Here is a 22,826-nt window from a genome sequence, read left to right as displayed (position 1 = left end):
GTGATAATGAACACCATACTAATTTCCAAATTGTACACAAGAAACTAAAATTTAATAATACAAGACTAACAAAGACCAGAGGCTTCTGACTTGGGACAGGCGCAAAAAATGCGGCGGGGTTAAACATGTTTATGAGATCTCAAACCTCCTCCTATACCTCTAGCCAATGTAGAAAAGTAAACGCACAACAATACGTACATTTAAAATTCAAAACAAGAAAAGTCCGAGTCTGATGTCAGAAGATGTAACCAAAGAAAATAAGCAAAATGGCAATTATACATAAATAAACATGCATTTTGCACCCTCCCTTTTTGGGAAAAAAATGTGTTGCTTATATAGGGAATCACTGAACCGTGACTGGAGCGGGCCCCCTCTTAGGTCAGTCAGTGGGCCCCCACTTACGAAAATTCCTGGATCCGCCACTCAGTATGTTATCATGGGATGTCGATGGACTATTGTATACTAAAAGAAGAAGAAGAGAACCAATTTGAATTAAAAACAGGTTGATATTTAACCTACTCTGGTTCGTCGAAGTAATGGACAAAGTAAAATCACAGATTTCTATTTAAATAAAATTGTTCTCGAACAAAGGAAGGAATTCGTCATCACAATTGTTGGGTATAATGTATTATAATGTGAACATCGTTCTGAAGTACCAGGGGCGGATTCAGGAACTCGATGTCTGGGGGGGGGGGGGGGGGGGGGGGGGGGGGGGGGGGCACCATGAACTTTTTTTTTTATATATATATTATAATAAAAAGAAGGCGTTATTTCTGTACTGATGTTTGTTCTTCTTGTTGCTCTTTTCCCCCGGACTCTCGACATATGAACTACATGTGTGAGAGTGGGTTCTGGAATCTTACATTTTGTGGGGGAACTAGTCGAGGACAATGCCTTGGGTTGTATTTGTCATTGCCGCTGTTAAGGCAAGCCGCCGGCCGTTGTTGGCAATGTAGAGGTAGGCCGGGATCGACTGACACCTATAAGTTTCAAAATTCAAACTTTTTTTTAATAAAATAAATAAAAACAAAAATAATACAAAACAGTTACGAACAACAATAAAGTAAAACAAATTTATGTTCTTCTTCGCTGTACTCATACGAACATAAAAATTGTCTTAATAATATATAAATAAAACAAAAAGCAATTTGGGATGAGAAATTGTACTGATCAGTTTAATAAATAATAGCAATAAATTGTGACAACTCTGGTCATGCAAATCGTGGTCTCTGGATCTCCGAATATTGGAAGGAAATCTACAAGTATAAAAATGTTAAATCAGAAAAAGAGATAACTGCAATTACATATCATCAATGCAAAATATACGTGTCGATCTGATCAGTAAGTTTTTCTCGACAAGAGAAAAGGCGCGAAATCCAGATATATATGTGTGAAAACCGAATTACTGCGGGTATAAGCGTATGCGAATATTTATACGCCAAATTAAGAAATGAATTTATGTTCTTCTTCGCTGTACTCATACGAACATAAAAATTGTCTTAATAATATATAAATAAAACAAAAAGCAATTTGGGATGAGAAATTGTACTGATCAGTTTCGACAAAAACAAAGGAAGGAAGGATGTTCTAATCACATAATTATAATCCCAAATTTTGAGAAATTTTAAGTCTATTTTCTAATTTTTCTTTTATGTAACCATCTTTAGCCTTGTCTGTCTTCCATCTACCGTGAGCTTTCAAAAGCCTGTCGGGAACAGAATTACTAGCAGCTGCTGTAGCGCCCCCGCTCCTTAGACTATGTAAGCCAAATAAAGAACTATTCAGGCCTACTTCAGAAATCGCGTTTAAAATAATTTCCCTAGTTCGAGTGTAAGAGAGAGGCCTATTCGTGCAAGCTAATTTATGCTTATCAATAGATTTGAAGTATGAAAGAGCTCTGAAGATGTAATCTTCACTCCCAACTGGCAAACTTGCAACACGAAAATATTTCTGTAGCATGGCAACTGGACATAGGTCTGTACCAGTTCTAGAGATCAAAATAGTGTTACCCTGTCGATATCTATCAGTCTTACTTTTTTGAATGTTTATTTGTAGATGAGAATCGTTGAACTTTAAATCAGAAGATCGGATGTGTGCCAACTCATCGTATCTTAAAAACCCGGAAAACCCTAACAACATCATAGCACAGATTCTCAACCCTGGCAAATTGTCATTTTTGTCGAATTTTGCAATAATACTCTTCAAAATCGTAGGGGTGATGGGTTCTTTCCTTTTCAAAGGTTTAGATAACAATCTTATACCACCTTCTAATACCATGTCTAGTAATTTGTCATTTAATATACTGTCATATAAATTCAGATCATGTTCCCACTTAATTGAATAGTATGCTGCGTTTAAAACGGCAGTGGAAACTCCAGATTGTATCAAATAGTTAAGATAAAGAGCAACTGTACACACAGTGGTAGGCAAAAACGGTAGATTGTACTTTAAGCACCAGTATTTGAATCTTTTGAAATATCCTTTATATTTCTTCAAAGTATTTTCGCTTTTTGAAGCAGTTACTACTGAACATAAAGAAACTGTTAGAGCTTTCAAGTCAGGATTAGAAAAATGCCTTAAGGATTCCCAATGTGAATGTTTGAATCTAAACTGAAAAATAAATTTAAATGAAATTAATTTGATTTAAAAAATCGTATAGCGAAGCACTATATGTAAAAGAATTTATTCGAAATACTCTCAATTTTAATTTACAAGTATACTAACGGATTAAATGTGTTAAGATAAATTAGAAAAACCTTTTAATTAAATGGAATTTTGAGATTACCAAAATGGAATTATCTCCATTGTAAAATTCTACAATGCATGATAAAATACCTTGACGTCCGAAGGGGACATAACTCATGCGTGCTAAAGGCCCAAGCGGGACTTATCTCGAACACAATAATGCTCAAACGAGACTTTGGTGTATGCGTGCTAGATGCCCAATCGGGACTTATCTCTCCAAAATAAAACAATACAATGCCCAAAACGGGACTTATGTTAATGTGATAGAGGGCCCAAACGGGACTTATCTCTTCATTAATGAATAAATAAAGAATAAATCAATATAATGCCCAAGACGGGACTCATATATGCACACGAGAGAGCCCAATCGAGACTTATCTCTGATATAGGATAAAATATAATAAATAAACCTTAGTTATGCCCAAACGGGACTTTGGTAAGTGCAACCGACGGTATAAACGATTCCATATCTTATAAAATGCGTATTTAATGCATAACTCCAATTTAAATATGCTAAACAAGTGCGTGTCGCAAAATAATTTTTATATAACTACTATGCCAAAACAGGATTTATCTGAAACTACTATTATAACACCGACAAAAAATAAAAATAAAACTAATAAAAAATAAATAAATAGTTAAATGTATATTGAGTGATATACTAACGGATTTAACTACAATCAATCTTTAATACGAGAACGTTGAAAGTTAATGGAGAATGAATGAAAATGCTGTTTTTATCCGAACCTTGACCAAAAAATCCAGATGGTTTAACGTACTCTACAAAATCCTTTACAAAAGATTTGTATTGGTTGTTCGATGATGACCACAATATAGGCCAAAAACATGACGAGGTCCATTTCGGAACAACGATAGTACCCTTTCCTTTACAAATTAACATATGATTTAATGCTCTACCTACAAGGTGAACAGGGGGAACTAACCAACAGTTATAAGTATTCCACGAAAACCCGAAAGCATCAACACCACTAGTATCTGGACACCAATACGCCGAAAAGAAAATCGGTAATTTGTGATTGTTATAGTCGGCAAAAACATCACAATCGAATGGACCCCATAAAGAATTAAAATACTTGAAATACACATCATTCACATACCAGTCATTAAAGTCAAACAGTTTACTGTAAAAATCTGCAGTAGTGTTAAGCTCACGGGGAACCCATTCTACTTCAAGGGATATGCAATTGCGAATACATAGATTAAAAATTTTTAAAGCGATTTCTTGTAATTCTGATCTCATGCTCCCAGCCTGCACAATTTTAACTACATTTTGATTGTCCGTATAAATTTTTACCAAACGATTTTGAAAGTCAGGCAATAAGGAAAATAGGGTTATAAATACTGCAGATAATTCTCTGAATGTAGAGCTTTTCTTTGCCTCGTCGCGGGTCCACATTTTATGTACAATTTTATTTGAGGTTTCAACAGCAAACCCCGCACAGGCGAAACCGCTTGCATCAGTAAAGACAATTCTATCTGGCAAAAATGAAACGGGTAAGAGAGATTTCCTGGGAAGTGATGTGCAGTTATTCTTCCAAAAATTTAATTCAAAAATTGCTTCGTCGGTTAACTGAATGTGAAAATCCCAATAATCGCTAGCGGCGATAAGAATGAGCATATTCCTAGACATTATTCTGCAAATGTTTCCAAAACTGGGAATAAAAGAAATAATCTTGCCAGTAACTCGTGCTAATTGTCTAGCAGTTATATTATTGATATTGCTAAAAATATCGTCTATAGTAGATTTAAAACGCTCAATCTTTTCTTCAGGTAACTCTAAATTGAAAGTATCCATATGCCAACGGAACCCAAGCCAAGTTAAAACTTTTGTGGGGTCCCAAATACTTTTTTCATGATTCAGGAAAAAACCTGCTGACAATAAATCATGCTTTACGACCTCAGAAAGCTTCACACAATCCTCAAAAGAGGACTCAATCCCCCAGCCGTCATCTAAATATATGATCATACGATAACCTTGTGATCTCCAGTGCTTAACTAGTGGCCTCAACACTTTAGAAAACACGTGACCAGCTGTAGACAAACCAAACGGTAAACATCTAAAAACAAAATAACGGGGTCCGGTTGGGAAAACCCAACAAAAACCTAAAAACTTTTGATGATCTTCGTGTATATTAATGTGATGATAACCACTCTTTAAATCAAATTTTATTAGAAATCCTGGATTTGATACAAATTGCAAAGCCTCAGTAACACCTTCGTATTTAAATTTTCTTTTTTCGTTAAACTTATTAACGTGCCTCAAGTCCAAAATCAGTCTCTTTTTACCTGAGTCGTTAACTGACACCGATAACGGATTAATGATAAAAGGAATGTGATCTTTCACCTCACGAATCACACCTGTTGACAATAATTTTATAATTGACGACTCAACAAAAGATGTGTGTTTTATAGCTGAACTGTTGTTCTTTAAAAAAGCTGACGGTGGCAATTTGTAAAAGGGTATTAGGTATCCAAATTCGACAACATTAAGAACAAAACTATTAGCATTTAAAGTATATTTCCAAAAATCTAAATTTCTCCGTAAATTATCTACTCTAAATGAGCTAGCTGAGGAGCACTCAAATTCAAAATCTTGATCGTGACTTATAAAAGGAGATAAATTGTACTTAACTGTTTCATCACTTTGCTCCTGAAGAACCACTGGTCTCGGCTGGTTGGAACCTACGTCTCTTTGGGCAGTGATAGGCCCAGTGACCCTCGCCATTGCAGTAGTAACACCTGTCTGTTGGTTGTGAACTGGTGAAGTACTCATTCTGGCTGTAGATACCGGTACGAGGTCCTGTGCGGGTTTGTGATCCTTGGGCAGCCGGGTATTTGTAGTTCCTAGATACTTCTCTTGTAGATGCTGATGAAGTTTTACGAAAAGGCTCATCTTGAGGAACTTGAAGACTCTCTGGTTCTGGAATATAAGGAGCAGGACGGGTGCTTACTTTGTTACGTCTCTTAGCTTTGGCCCGGTAGTCGGCTTGTCTTAACTTTGTTGCGTCGTCGGTCCCCTCTGTAATAGGGTCGTCTATATATTCGTCCACTACGTCCCACCCGTACTTGTCGGCTATTCGAAGAAGCTTGTTTCTTTCCTTTAGGGCCTTTATGCTCTTTTCTAGGTACTGAATGGCTAAAGCCGGGGAATCTTTCTCTATGAATTTTAGGGTCTTTTCAAGTTCTGTTAAACGTTCTCCGTTAAAACTGAATTGCTTTTCATTACCGTCGTACCCGAATTTAGGAGTCTGTTTTACCGGAGGCACACTTTCAACTTCTTTAGCACCAATTCTCGTGTCAATCTCCTTAAATAGCTCTTCTTTGTGCTTTTTCAATGTCAAATCAAGGCTCTGGGTAAACAGCGATAAGGCATCCTCAGGTGAAAATCGAGTAGACCCTTCACGTTCTTCACTGCGTTGAATTCGTATAGGCGATTCCGGTTCAGGTTCACTCATATTACCAAGGTCAGTATACGTGTCGATCTGATCAGTAAGTTTTTCTCGACAAGAGAAAAGGCGCGAAATCCAGATATATATGTGTGAAAACCGAATTACTGCGGGTATAAGCGTATGCGAATATTTATACGCCAAATTAAGAAATGAATATCTTCAATTATTTCTCTAACAGAAAACAATAAATATTTTGAATAAACTTCATTTATGATTACTATGTATTATCTTTATTTTAGTTAAAAATTATTTAAAAATAATTAACTTTAAATCTTAATACTTTTAAATTCATGACTTACCTATAAGTTTCAAAGTTCAAACTTTGACGTCTCAAAGCAGAATCTCTACTTATATAGTAATCATTTAATTGATGTTATGCTTTCCTTGTCGCTATTTATTTAGAAAATACCTATTATGGTTACTGTCCGAAATAAGGTCAAATGTTGCATACGTTACTGTTTCATATATAATAGAGAGGTCAACTTGACTTTAGTGATACTAAACAATCTTTAAATGACCGGAGAACTGTTTGCATTATCTAACGATATACATATTGATTAAGATAATCAATACCTTTCTTATTTAAATAAAATTTAATTAATAAATGTAACGTCAGCTATGTCCAATATTTATGTAAAATATCTGTCACAATACATATATATACATATGCGAGTGTGAGTGGGTGCTAAGTTTGTTTTGTTTGTTTGTTTTTTGTTGTTTTTTGTTGTTGTTGTTGTGTTGTTTTTTGTTGTTGTTGTTATTTTTATTTATTTTTTTTTTGGGGGGGGGGGTCCAGATCATCGTTTCTGTATTTCAATATGTGATCATCGTTTCTGTATTTCGATATGTTTAAAGTTTTTTTACTTTTTCACTTTACTGCAAATTGATCTTTATTATATTCGACCTAAACATACATCGAATAATTGCCACTGGACGTTTAACAACCATGCAACAATCAAACAATATTTTCTTTATTTATTATCACCTCTATATTATTTTATCTATATTTTTTGGCCTCGCTTCCAAACTTACTTTTTTGCACATTATTCTAATATCTGCAAAACACCTTCATTTCTTCATAAATGGTGACCTTTTGCATAGCCTCATACATGTACATGGTAATTGAAACAAGAACAATAAAAACAAAAATAACTGCATGCTTCGGCTTTTAGAGAAATGCATAAGTCCTAGATTCTGTGACAAACTAAATTTGAACGAAAATCAAATAGCATTTTATTAATGATTATTTAATAGGAAATGTCAATTTATTTTTCCTGGACGGGGGAAAGCATTAGGCGAAAGGGGAGGGAAAGTAGAAGATTTCCCTTGAAAATAAGAGGGGAATGAACTATGACATTCCGTTTAAAAAACATATTTTCTAAGTTATCAAAAAATAAATAGTTTAATTTGTTGCTGAATAAATTCACAAAAAGAAAGTTTGGGAAAAAACGTACATTTACAGGAAATGTTTGTACCTATTCTTCAAATACACAGATCAGAAGTTTCACCTGGTAATCGATCTTAATCGGTATTGTATTATACACCAATACAAATCCGACTATTCCAATCAACATGTAAATGTATTTTGCATAAAAGCTTTTGCATAGAGACATTACACACAGGTGTCAATATTTACACACCCACCGATAAGTTGTCATAACTCACGCATGGGGACGCTGGTATTAATTAGTCTAATCAAGCTGTGACAATTTCCGCACTAGATATAACTCGAATAATTCTGCCCCCTCTAGCGGCCTATAGCCTATCGATGTTAATGTAGCAATCGGAGATTAGACGGAGATCAGCGGAATATAACGACTGACATAATTCGGGTTACACTAGATAAGAAGTTTTAGTAGCAATAAATTATGTTAGAAAAACAAATTGTTGACCTGAACTGGAGGGGGGGGGGGCACATACGTGTCCCCTGTGCCCCCCGGTAAATCCGCCACTGAGTACTGTATGCCAAAATATCTGTTCCGACATGCATGTTACCAAGAGATGTGAATATTTTCTTGGAAAAGTATTCAGTAACACAGTTTCAAATTAATATCGGGATTTATTTTTCTTTCTTTGTATTTTCAGTAACAGCAAAAAGAATAACTTGACTACTTGTCCGCTAAATTGGGGTGTTCTTGCCAGATAAAAGACTTATAGTTATCAAGGATTTGTATAGTTAGTCTAACTATACAAATCCTTGTAGTTATATAATTCGAAAAACTTTTTTTTCTTTTTTTTTTCATCACTAGATAGCCGAAATTTATTGGGAAACTTGTATTTCGGGCATATTCTTTGCTTCTTAACTCGAATTAAAGAGTTTATAAACTTTTTGAAATGTTGAATACGCAACCAAATCTCAAAGTATTATATATGTTTCTGGTAAAGGCGTTTGATTTGGTATTAGTTTGAGGTAGGCGTGTTTTCGGAAACATTCCTTCAATAAACTGACCTATTTGACATACATGTGTGCGCTGATGCGTGTACACTGGCTATTGTAACGGCACGTGTTACTGTCTCACATCGAAATCTGTCGAGCGTGACCAATGTTTATTGTAGAAATTTTTGTCATGTGGTCAAATTATTTTTTAAAGGCTAAAACTTAAATTTGCATTTTGAAAGATTATTTTCGGAAGTGGTCCCTATATACTATTCTAAGTGTTAGAGAAAAAACAAGACTTTAAAGGAAAGATACATATCAACGGAGAATATAACCTGAGAAAACTATACTAGTCTACTAGCATAAAAGTCAAAGATATAACACATGTATTATATGGCTCTGATATTAACTTTGACGTGTTCTGGAAAAAAAATATATGGGTGCGATTATTTGAATTACCTGATAAAGGCATCTCGATCACTTTTGACAAAATATAATTGCACGAATTTTTAATCGATCGCTGACCTTTAATTCTAGAAGTGACTTGTGACTGTTATAAACATGCAGAGACAATTCTATGCATTATGGTTTAAGTTTACAATGAACACACTATAGTTATACATTTTCCTCTTAAATATAAAATAGACAATCACCTTTCGGACATACTTGCTTTTTCTTTCTATTCGTAATATTATCATTCGTTCATTTAGAGACATAAATTACAAGTTATATATGTCTCTGGTTTATTATATTTGAACACTTCAAAAATGCTTTAAAATACTATGAGCCTGTATTGGGGTCCCAACCGAGCACACCAAAAAGGGGCGAGTTCCAACTATATGTCCCCATTCAAATGCATTGATCGTCTTAAAAGTTTATGATTCGACGGTTTCCTCCAACAATATGGTTTGATAAATTTCTTTCGAAGTTCATTATACTTTTCACATACTAAAATAAAATGATATTCATCTTCAATTACTTGTTTATCACACATATTACAAAATCTCGGATATGTCTCAATATTATAAAATCGACAAGTTTCTATACTAGTATTCAAACAGTGAGCAGATATATGCGGTATTTACAAATAAATAGTTTTATGCATATAATTTACAGCATGATCTAAATAAAATTGTTGGGGTCAAATACATCTATGCAACATACATTTAGGCGAGTCTTCAAAAAATAGTACATTTCACTATTAAAGCTACCGTTTAATCTATCTTTGAATTCAAATTAAAACAAATTCACATTTTTTACACCCAGCTGGAACCGTATTTTTAAAGCGTTGTCATCCGTATCAATGAATTGTTTAATAAAATTGAAGTGCATGAGTATTATTAACGTCTAGGATAAGTGTGAGATTTCTCTGTTGATGGGAATAAACAAAATTTAGATGAATTTGTATTATTTAAATTAACGAAAAGGCAAGCTAGTGTGTGTTTGAAATGATATTGTTGAAATGGATTTATAGCATGAAAAATGTGTGTAACCGATTTTACGTTGACTTGGACTGCGAATTTGAAAATAATATATTTGTGAAATCACATTCTACAAGATGACATATTTTGTAAGTACGTTATACTCTATAACCTTTTATTCTAATTATAGTATCTTTGAAATGCATTTTATAGCTGACTATGCGGTATGGGCTTTGCTCATTGTTGACGGCCGTACGGTGACATATAGTTGTTAATGTCTGTGTAATTTTGGTTTCTTGTGGACAGTTGTCTCATTCGCAATCATACCACATATTCTCTTTTATATTTATATAGCTATTACTTGCAACTGCCATGTGTACATGTTCCAGACTCATGCCGCTGAAAGAGGTCTCCTTTCAAGTTTGAAAATAGGTGGAGAGGTCGGGAAAACTATCAGAAATATACTAGTATATGATAAAAAAAAATACGTAAAGTTCCCACTACTCTTGGAAAACTGTCTTGCTATTCCCGAGTGTGTGTTAATCAAAGAATTTTCTTTCTATTGACACAATGGTATATAAACTCATCATATATTTTCGCGCGGAAGACGTGCGTTTCGTCTAATAAAAAAAAAGACTCATAAGTCACGGCGCCCGAATCAAAAATTCAAAGGAGGCCAAATAAAGTACGAAGTTGAAGAGCATTTAGTACCAACATACCTAAAAGTTTTCCCAATAGACTAGTTCAGGGAAAGCTTTTTCGCGACCTAGAACTCTGAGTGGGTCAAGCAATAACTAAATAGATAAAAAAAATAACGAATACAAGATACATAATTGTAGATAAAACAAAACTAGCTGTATGGCATTATAAGTAATAACACGGGCCATGCTTGTAAGAACTGTACGTGTGATAGTGGTTAGCTCGTATAATAAGTCAACGTTCGGTATAGTCAGGGACAATTTTACACCAGGTACGGTGAAATCGAAGACATCCAAAACCTCATCTTCGTTAGCTAAGGGTCACGATCAACGCCCGCTCTCCAGAGTGGATCGTAACCTTTGGCTAGCGAAGATGCCAAAACCTTTGATTTTAAAAACATGGAACTATTTTGTTGTTAAACAGCCAATTATTGTACAACTAAATAATATTTTTGACTCATTGGCACGCATACCACATATGCAATGCACATCTTCTTATATCTATCTTTACGATTACGTCGCTTTTGTATACCATAGTCCATATTTAGCAAACGACAGTGTGAATATTTTGTGTATGATTGACAAATGATTCGATGCCATACTTATCAGCCTTTGGTAGTTGTTAGTGTATAATACAGGCTTAAATCTTTGAAGCATTTCTTGGTACACTAAGAAGAAAGTTTTAGCACTAATGGCTCTCACTGAAACGACGTTTTAAGGCCCCAGGGAACATGGATATAAGAGAATATTAGTATATAATTCAAATATATGGTATCAATAGCTATAGTAATTGTGAAATTTAATGACTTTTAAATCAGCGTGTGCCACTCGGCACGTGACCAACGGCTTAATGCAAATTCCCAATCATCACAATAAAAAGGGTGAAACAGCTTGTATGATTGGAGCTTTCAAACTAAATGGTAGACCCAACCCCCAACATAGAAGGGTTCAAATTTTGAGTTGGAGCCGTTAGACTGCTCTATAATTTGATATAATTTGTATCGAAAGCAGTATAGTACACTGCAATGTGAGTATTTGTTAGATCACGCGCGATTTTATCATTTTAAGGAAATGCTTTACGAAATAACTAAGAACAGTTTATTTGTACTCGTAATAAAAAGGAGAAAAGATTGGGCTGCCTCTCTTCAATTTTGTCCAGTTACCAAAGTAAAATCAAATTTAACTTCTTCGACAATGTACATTGTGATATATTGTATATGTCAACACTTACACTTGTTCTTTTATTTGTGTGTCTATTTAATGACCATTTTAATTCAAAACTTGGACTTGCATCCTTCATTCTCTACACAATTTTATAGATAAAGATTGGTTAAAAAATGTAATAAGCAAAGACAGTTAGACCAGTTTCTTCAGAATTGAAATTCATGAATTCAAAATTCGCCAAAAGCTATTAACTACAAAATTTTTAAGAAAAACTGGGAATTTGAGGAATATTTTAACATTTTGAACTTAAAAGACGCCGTTGTTCTTTGCCGATTTCGAACGACCAATAACAAATTTCCTATTGAAACAAGAAGATGGCAAAATGTACTGAGAGAAAACCGTGTTTGTCATCTATGTAAAAAAAATGACAAATTGGTGACGAATTTCAAAGGGCACACATTTATATTTCGTCTGACAGCACGTATACACCGCAGTTATCGTAAATTATATAAACATATAAAAAAAAAAATAGCATTATTTTTTAAAGACAAAACAGAGAAAAGAACTGATAAGTGCGGGTAATCCATGCGCCTTGCCTGCTTTATGTTTCGATATTTTAGAAATTAATTATTCTTTTATCTATTTTAACACGTGAAAAATACACCGGTGAGTTCCATATATGTCTTTAACTTACAGCTGGTCCTGAAAATGCATGAAATATTTGCCAGGGACTTTAAACAACCAACAATCAATCACACTACAACTTATAGTATATATAGTAGTGAAATACAAAATGTATATTACAATGATACAATTAGCAAAATAAATAGAATACAAATACACACTACTTTATTTAACTGACACAATATAAAGGAATACTCTCTAAACTATATAAGTAGAGAAGCGAAAAGTTTCTTTTGAATACTTAACAAACGGCTTCCGAACAGTTCATGTTTTTTGCTCAATTTAAAAACTTGAAAACATAAGCATGTATATTAAAAACTGACGACCAGACATCACTAATACGTGTATACACAAATTCATTAATTCTTTATTAACGTTTAGCCCTACGGCACCTTTCTATTAAGAATGATGATGAGAGTAATTGTAATATATAATAGGCATGTACTTTCTTACGTTACGGATCATTGATGTTGTTACCTTTTGACCCGGTTGATTACTAGCACGTGCCATCGAACCCGACCATTTTAACTAAAATAGATTTTGTCTGAATTAACGCCATATGTATATATATACTAAGTACAATACTAAGTACAATATACCTATCATATGGATTAGAAAATAAATATAATAAGGATACATTGTTTGAATGAAAATTTCTATACGGTGATACTTTAACACCATCCCGACAGAGACTGAATGAATGCAGTATGATGATCAGGTTTCGGGATCCGAGAAGTCTTTTTTCGAATTTCCGGATGTCGGGAATATTTTTTTCCAACTTAAATAGAGTAAATCGCACTAAAAAAAATAAACATGCAAACAAAAAGCAACAGCTTCAATGGTTAACTAGGAAATATATCAACAGAAAACGAGTTAAAGCAAATGTCATACATAAAACAAAAATATGCATGTGTTAATTTGCATCCGCTGCATTTCTGTGGATCCTTAACTTTTTTAGGTTACGTTTAGGATTTTCCGTTACTAATCTTCAAATACGAAAAATATTTTCACCGGTCTTCACAACATTTTAAGGTTTATGGCATACATTCTGGTGTGTATACAATTAACATACGTCCTTGCATTTAATTACCAATATATATTTATATAAACTAACATTTATTAAAAAAAGAAACAACATATATAGACGAATAATTTATTAGTTCCTCGACAAAACAAGAAAAGAAATAAAATATCAACAGAATTTTTTATTTTTTTTAATTAATCAAAATATACTTCAAACAAATCCTAATATTAAAAAACATATATACATATTAATCTAAAATGCATTATCGAGTAGAAGGGGCGCAACTCGTGTTATCAAACCGGTATACTGAACGGATCTAAACAGGGTCTGAACATTTTGAACGTAATTTTGTATCCATGGTCTGTTTTGGTCTGACACGGTCTTAACGGGTCTAAACAACCCGCTAGACGATTCAGTCTTTTCCGTCTTGACATGTCTTAACGAACTGATTTATCTGATGAGGCTATCGATCTGGACGGCGACTTAACGATCTTAAATATCTTGACGAATTTTTCTAGCAGTAAATTCAGTCAATCAAGATGTGATCAGACCAAAATGACCGTTTCAGACTGAAATCGTGCTACTAGTGTATATGCTTATAGGAGAAAAAAAGTAAAATTCGAAATTAAAAAAAGAACTTAATTATAGAAATCGCTTAAATTTAACAATAGTGTAGTTTAAGTACAATTTTTTTGGAAAAAAATAATATAAAGTATAAGTCACCGATTAGTTAAAACCGTTATTTCCGTTTTCATGGAAACAAATGGCATTTTTTCACCACAGGGAGATAATTTGGTGATTTTTTCAACGATATACATATTCCAAAAGTCATCTTGGAGCAATACGAATTACTTTTTTGGTTGATTTTTGTACCATATCATAAAGGAAAACTTATAGTGTAATAAATACAATATGTAACGAAAACCAAATTATTTTTCATTTTTCCCGATTTTTTTGTACCCTCGAGCCTCTATAAATGATCTCAGTCGTAAATTTAGACAGCCAATACCAAAGAGATATATAATGACAATCAGTTATATGAGAACAGTCTTAAAATAAAGGGGAAAGTGCTCAAGTGATATTCAAACTTAAAATTCGAACACACCGAAAACACAAAAGCAAAAATAAAACCGGTAAGCAAACGTACAAAACGCAAAATAGAAAAGTTAAGGCTGTACAACAAGAACTTCACAACAAAACCAGGGGATAATGTAACGCAATTGTAGCGACTGAGAAGTGAATTGATTCTGCTCAACATGTAACAACCGCAATGTTATAATTTATTGATAAGTTTTTTAAAGTAATTAAACTCCCGAAAATATATCATATGTCTTGACTCTCGATTAACCCCAAGAGATCTCCTTATCTGATAATGATTTGAGATGTAAATTGGACATTTTATGCACTAGTCTAGAAGGAATAATAAAATATGTAAATGAAATAAATGATAGAAAATAAACACGATTAACGATACTCTACGCAAGATTCTTATCTAAAACATAGAACAATATTAGTTGTGAAACCAGTTTTTCTATAGAAAAAAAAATATATCTACATACATTCAAAACATCATGAACATAGGTGTAACAAAATAAATAAAGAAACTAAGAAACGATCGTTTTTAAGTAAACCAAGTTGTACAAGATCCTACACTTAAACTATTTTTGTTGCGTAGGTGCTTGAAAGTTTTGTCTGGCGTTGATAAAGCAAAGGTCATATACTCAGATCTGTATTTGGTGATATTTTTGCGTCATTCGAAATGTAAATTGTTAAATGTCTAAAATATAACTACACTTAAAGAAAAGCAACAGTAAAATACTGCTTTTCAAAAGTCATCAATCGATTCAGAGGAAACAAATTCCGGGTAACAAACTAAAATAGAAGAAACACACATCAAATAGAATAGGGTAGCAACGGATCAATATGAACCCTGAAGTGCAACAAAAAATACACCAACATACATAGAAACGGACTAATATATAACAATGACCATAAATGGGAAATGAACTTTAATTTTAATGATTATTTTCTTTCGAGAAGCATGCTTTAGCTTTAAGTTGATGTTTGTTTTGAAGTATTGTTTAGTTTTTATAATTCTATACTTTATATATTTTAACTATTATAGAATGACATATAAGTTAGATAACATTATTTCAAAACATCAAACGCATCTTCCAAAAAGTAAAACGTATAGCAAAGCATAACAGAGACGTTGTGTCCTGAATTTTCTATATGTATATGGAAAATTGCTAAATCATGAATAATTATGTAATTATATAATGTTATGACAAATAAAGGCGACATTAGTTTTACGATCTTTAAATCCCATTTATCGATCTAGGAGAAACAAATCAAGGTAGAGAACAAACATGATGGAATCGCATAACTCCATATTTAGAGAGACCAGTAAGTTAAATTGGGCAAACGTCTCCTACTATTCAAGCACTCCAATGGGAATCACACTCAACTTTTTAAATTGCAATTCAGGAGTTCTTTTAGGAACTCATTTGTTCTAATAACATACACAATTCATCAGTTTTCTTTTAAGGATTGGCAAAGGTGTTTAAAAACTTCGAATATAAATCCCTATTCAATATCATGCATTAACACATCAACTTCATAGTATTCATATTTTTCAAATTTCTACTGACTACAGGGGTGATTCTGTAGCATCACGAAAAGGCATATTAGACCGGAATCGACCGAATTCCAACTAAATTTGAATGAATGTTCAATAACAGACAAAATTGATAGTTAATTGATAGCGGTGCTTCCGTGAACTTTAAATTTTCATTGAAATTGACCCCTTGGTTGAAGCTTGCTCAGCATCACATGCAGAAACTATTTAACTCTTAATAGACAACGGTACAAATTTAAAATCCAGAGACAAAATATGGTTTGATTGTAATAGAGAAATGTCAAATGCTTTCAAGTTATATAATTATTGCCTAATAAATAGACTGACATTAACGAATAAAAAAAAACATGTCTCAAACTGATGTTTTAATTGCTTTTTTTATCTACCATTTAAATTGAGGCCTTCACATTTCAACATCAAGCGTCATTAGCACTTTTTCTGTTATATATATAGTTCGAAAAAGTTAAATTTGCTTGGAGCTATTTTTATGCTTGCGCCAATTGTGAGTTTAAGTAGACAAATGTGAAACTAACATACCAAGTTAGAAGCGGTACTTTTGATAAGTTTTTATTAATAACTAAGAACCAAATGAGAATATATCTACTAAGAAAAAACAAACAAAGATACGTTATCAAATTATACCGTGCATATGGTTTTACCTATCCTTGAACATGCGAAATACAATTAAGACCAGTAGAAAAACTTAATTAAAGAAAAACTACTCAAATTATAGTTGAGTTATGATATTTCTGAATATATATATTCTATAAGGAACAACATTGAATAATTCTTTCGTGAAACATAGACAAATGATACCAAATTGACATCTTATGAGAGTCGATTCCATTCGTAAAATATGGCTTGAAGATACAAAATTGATATTCTATGAAAGTCAACATTCAAATGATTCCAATTGTAAACTATGGCCAGGAGATACAAATTTGATATTCTTTGAAAGCCAACATTAAAATGATTTCATTCGTAAAATAATGACAGGATATACAAAATTGATAGTTCTATAAGGGCAACATTACAATGGTTCAATTCGTTAACTCTTGACAGGATATACAAAATTGATATTCTATAGGTAACATAATATTGTGGTGAATAATGAATTCGGGAGAAGTCAGACGTAACAGAGGGACGAAAGATACCAGAGAGAGAGTCCAACTCAATGATTGACTGCAAAGGTTGGGATAGTACACTATTTTAATATAAATTTAACGTTTTTAAACTCTAACAAGTTTAGGGCATATAAAAAATGTGTAAATATGCCACAAAGTCCTTTATTTTGACCTTTGTTCACGAAACTTCATAACAAAGTGTCATAATTAAAGATCCAAAGACATTTTCTATTAGAAATTACTTGTCTATATTTACAGAAATGCAACCTATAAGGGGCAACATTAAAATGATTCGATTAGTAACTAAATAGTCGAAAGTTCCAATCTGATATCATATGACGATCTGCAATATGGTAACAAATCCAAAGTAAGGGGAACGGGATTGATAGTTATGCAAACTCAAAGGTCGAACACGCTGACAACACAATAGCAAAAACAAGTTTAACGTAGAAAAGTTGAGCCTGCGCAACACAGACTCTACCAAAGAAGATAATGATTTTAACAGGTGTGTCGACTAAGAATGTGCTGAATATGATTAACATGTTACAAAAGAGGGACGAAATATACCAAAGGGACAGTCAAACTCATTAATCGAAAATAAGCCGTCATGTTTACGCAAGTAAAATATATTGATAAGTTGGTAAAAGTTATTCAGAATCACGCCATAAAAATCATAAGATATCTCAAAATCTGATTGGTTGTTGACTCTCAATGTTCAAAATAGTTTTTATAAGAATTCTTCGACTGTTTTATAAATTGTTTATCTTATTGGGCCTGTTATAGCTGACTATGCGGTATGGGCTTTGCTCATTGTTGAAGGCCGTACGGTGACCTATATTTGTGTCATTTTGGTCTTTTGTGGATAGTTGTCTCATTGGAAATCATACCACATCTTCTTGTTTATATTCTCAACTCATTATAAGATATCCCAAAATCTGCAAATCATTGGTGATTTCAATTCAACACGCGAAACAATCTGCTAGAGAAGCTGCAGTTGTTCGTAAATTTTTCGGAAAGATACAAATGAAATATATAAATTTAAAAATACCAAAGAAAACGATACCCTCAACAATAATATTACCTAATACATATAAAGTACCATCAACGAGTTATTCAACGAATGTATTTTTTTTTCAAAAGAAATAGTGATAGACAAAACACTTTTCATTGTACCCTGAAAACATAAAAATATCAAAATAAAAAAGAAACGTTGTTTATTTTTGGAAACTAATTGTCCTTTAAAGATCCTTAATTTAAACTCTACCAAGTAATCTTTGTGCTTAATGTTTCCAAATGCTGCTAATTTTTTATTGTTGATTTAAAATTTGATGTATTTGATTTACGTAGGTGTTTCAAGGTTTTGTCTGTCGTTAATAAAGCAAAGGTCGTACGCAAATCTGTAGTAAGTGATATATTCACGTCATTCGAAATTTAAGTACATACATTAACATGATCATGATAAATACATTTATGTCTTGTAATGTCGTTCATTTTACATTTTTATATTAACGATGTGATGGATACAAGACGAACATGAGGGTAGTTGCAATAACTCTATAATCCCTAACGCTCGTCGTTTCATTTTCACCATCATTCAAATACGTGGAATGTATACTTGTTTATCTAAAGCACAGCAAACATTTAATCAGTAAAAGTTCTATAGTTAACTTAAAAAAACTCGAGTCATTACATTTCTCACAAGATTGTGTTTGTTTTAAATGTACGTGTCAAACATTCACATGATATGGTGCATTTATATTGTGTTGGCATTGTTCTATTTGTTTGTAAGTCATTTGTTTCGTATTTCTATGATGTACATGATGTATGCGTACGCAGTTTGTGATTGTAAGATCCAAACAAGTGTCATTTAATGTGATACCTAACACTTTCACTAAACTTAATTTGACTCGTTTGATTTTCATCAAATTTTGATAAAGTATTTACTTTGACCCTTTAACAAAAATATAAAATTTTCAAAAATGTTGAACCAACCGTTTTTATCAGAAAACATTACACTGGCTATATAGCATAAAATTGAAAATGGACATGGGGAATGTGTCAAAGAGACAGCAACCCGACCATAGAAATAACAACAGCAGAAGGTCACTGACAGGTCTTCAATGTAACGAGAAATTCCCACACACAGAGGCGTCCTTCAGCTGGTAGTTTGACAAAAAACAATTTTGATCATTGCGAAGCTTAATAGTCCCTTAACACCACAACGTAATTCAAACGTTTAGCTGATTTTACAGAGTTATCTCCTTGTAGAGTTAGGTACCACCTTAATCAATTATTTTGGCAATGTGTAGGTACTATTAACAACTTGCATACAGCTTCACTGCTTAGCTAGCTGTATAATCAGTTTTAATCCATATTCGTCGCAAAATGCATGTACAAAGTCAGAAAGATGGTAATAATATTTCACTTCCTTCCGTTTGTTTATAAACATGAAGGTAATACAAAAACAGGTCAAAATGCAAAGTAAGCAGCAAAACAATAGCTGAATAGAAATAAGATAACATGTGTCTACAGAGATGCCAATAATTTCACTGCTTTACATATACAATTTTAAAATAAACAGTTATACTTAGTAGAATGTATCAGATACTGAATCTTTTTTGAGTCATACTAATTAAACACCTGTTGATGACTAAACAAAGTACTACCTCCTGGTATTTTCAATATTTCAATTGATTTCTTTGTTTCTCTTTTTAACTTGAGTTCTTTTATTTTAAACACAATTACTGTATCAAAAGCACTGTCTGCAATATCCTGGTCTAATATATACACTTTTTTATTTTTGAATTAAACTTGCATTCGTGAAAACAATTGATAAAATAATGTGACACAGGCATTTACTTATATCATGTTTATGGGACAATTTTTTCTCACATAAAAAAAAAAGTCATTTTCGTTAATCATGTTTACTTTTGGAATATATGTTGTATACATTTCAACAATATACCAAAGTGATATTTTTATAACGGTGAATATTAAAATTATTTTATTTGTAAAACATAGACAGCAACAATCGATTTTATTTGTGAATTATAGTTTACCCTTCCGGAACACATGATATCACCCGAAGATTTTAGTGGGTTTTGTGTTGCTAAGTCTTTCTACTGTGTATCTTGTGCACTATTGTTTGTTTGTTTGTTTTTGTTTTTCTCTTTTAGCCATCTCGTTGTTAGTTTATTTTCGATCTTTCGAGTTTGAATGTCCCTCTGGTATCTTTTGTCCTTCTTCTATTGGTGGCAAATGCAAATATCTATTGCATATGCTGATAATTGTGAAAAATCGATGCGGCAAGACGAAAAAGGGGATTTGTATTTGGCTCATCACTTACATCAAGGCATCTTAAAATTTGAAAATTTTCGAAATGCAAATGGCATCACCATTAAACTAATTAAGTGTAAAATTTTATGATGAACAGTTTTTCCTAATAAAAATTAAAGACAATACTCTTATCCGGGACAACAAAACAAATTCTGGAAATATAAAAACAACAAAAAACAACACTTTGGGCGCTTCACTACTTGATTTTTGTACAAGTCATCAATATGAAAATCAAATAAAAACAAAACAAAATACTGTGAAACTGATAGAATCACATAACATTATAATTTGGAGACAGAGTACTTTGGCATCATACATGAGGAAAAAACTTAAATAAGAATTAGATACCCTTGATCAAGAAATTTCCACTAAGGGTATCATGTGAATAAAGATCGTATAAATAAAACATAAAATATAACTGCACACAAAACATTTGCGGAATAACAAGTTAAAAATAAAAATAAAAAAACTTTAATTAAAACACAACTAAGTAAACTTAAAATTTAAAATTGTCGCGAACCATATGTTTATGTTTAAAAAAAAATCGAATTAATTTCTTTACTTTTGCAAATGTTTTGCGTAGGTTTTGTGTTGTTCAAAAGTACATATACAATCCTTGATTTTTTTAGTACTTCCAGGTTTGGGCAGACGTAAATACAGAATAGATGGCACGGCAATATATAGTTGGTGATATACTCACGTCATTCGGAATTTTAGTAAACATATAGATTACTTCAAATAGATCATTTCACATCAAATAACTACTTTTATACAGTATATTAACTTCACGTTTACTGAATGGGATACGTTCATGTGTAAAGTGAATGTCTTCGTGTATTATTCCCTGGTTTCCTAACAGCATGCATTGTTTTGCACGGGTCTACTATTAGAAAATAAGTTTCGTTAGTATACTACAAGCTGTTAAAACTTTGCAACAAAATAGATATATGGGTAATTAACATACGGCACATAAAGCAAACTCTTGAAATATAAACAAAAATGTCGAATCGAAAATTTGAAAAAGAAACCATGCTTATTTCTAGTTCAAACATCCTTCCATTTTGTCATAAGAAGTAATCATTAAGAAAATATCAATTGCATTCGTTAATACAAATCTTTATCATGTATATATTACACAGTGTTGTATTTATATGTTGTGTTTACGTTTATATGTCCTTGTTTAATTCTAAGAAAAGAAAACACTTTCCTTAACCAAACCTAATCGTACCTTGCGTACATTACAAAAAAAACATACTTGTCTCGACCATTTTATAGGTTTTTAATGGAGAAAGTGTTCAAATTCAAAATTGTAAATACAGAATCTGACCAAGATATTGACGTTTAATAATTTCATGCATCCGAAGGGCTTATCTAGATTTACCTATCAGGAACGCTCAAAGTCAAACATTGGAAATCGAAGGATGCATAAGTAACGAAACTGATGAAGAGCTATATGTCAAACATACCTAAAATAAATAGCCAAATTCATCTAAAGTCAAGTTTGCCTTAGGGAGTTAATACTTTCTTTTTGTTTATAATTGCAAAATTTATAAACGGACTATTTGAGAAAAGTTTCTTAAATCATGTCAGTACCGACATACTGACTGTTGAGCTGATTGTCTACTATCAGAGGTATCGACGCAGTCATGTGAAAAAATAAAAAAAAATATTGTGCTGATATTTCGTTTACAATGACAAGGCTTTGTGATGACATCTTTATACAATGTTCTCTGGACTGGTCTTTAATAATGTATTACTAACAACGAAGGTAAACACTATAATAATATCGGCTGACCTTTCTTGTCTGTGGAAATAACTTTCGTATGTGTTTACATTCTCATTTTATCTTAACCGGTTTGATGTTGTTAAAACTAATGTTTATGTTTGTTTTGTTGAATATCAATTAGATTTTTGTATATAACATATTTGGTGTTGTTGATTTGCCACAAATTATCTTTCCTAGTTTTTTTACCGTATACTTGAGGTCCTCCCATACCTACCTATCGCAGGAAAGACAAATGTGGTTTGTCCATGTTACAAATTTCAAACTGTCAATGTTAATAATGATGTTATTTTGCTTCTCACATTTGACATCAAAATAAACCACGTGTTTATAGGTTAAAGTAAATTATAAAATTTATAAGA

The 22,826-nt window shown here is 32.5% G+C and overlaps 1 protein-coding gene across 1 annotated transcript; it reads right to left on the bottom strand.

The window, feature by feature from the left end:
* Positions 1-1,177: 1,177 nt before the first annotated feature.
* Positions 1,178-5,915, bottom strand: LOC134695185 (uncharacterized). Its single transcript, XM_063556395.1, has 2 exons — positions 5,399-5,915; positions 1,178-1,256 (listed from the first exon to the last, which is right to left on the bottom strand). Exons 1-2 carry the CDS (start codon positions 5,657-5,659, stop codon positions 1,212-1,214), a joined length of 306 nt encoding a protein of 101 aa, XP_063412465.1. The 5' UTR covers positions 5,660-5,915; the 3' UTR covers positions 1,178-1,211.
* Between the last annotated feature and the right edge of the window lie 16,911 nt (positions 5,916-22,826).

The sequence above is a fragment of the Mytilus trossulus genome, chromosome 13 (assembly GCF_036588685.1).
Source record: "Mytilus trossulus isolate FHL-02 chromosome 13, PNRI_Mtr1.1.1.hap1, whole genome shotgun sequence".
Classification (NCBI taxonomy): domain Eukaryota; kingdom Metazoa; phylum Mollusca; class Bivalvia; order Mytilida; family Mytilidae; genus Mytilus; species Mytilus trossulus.
This window is presented reverse-complemented; position numbering and strand designations above follow the sequence as displayed.

Excerpts from the sequence above, each read along its gene's own strand:
- LOC134695185 (XM_063556395.1), bottom strand. The coding sequence starts at position 5,659 with ATGAGCCTTTTCGTAAAACTTCATCAGCATCTACAAGAGAAGTATCTA. Across the intron at positions 1,257-5,398 it reads AGGAGCAAAGTGATGAAACA|ATTTCCTTCCAATATTCGGA; the intron begins GTTAAGTACAAT and ends TTATACTTGTAG.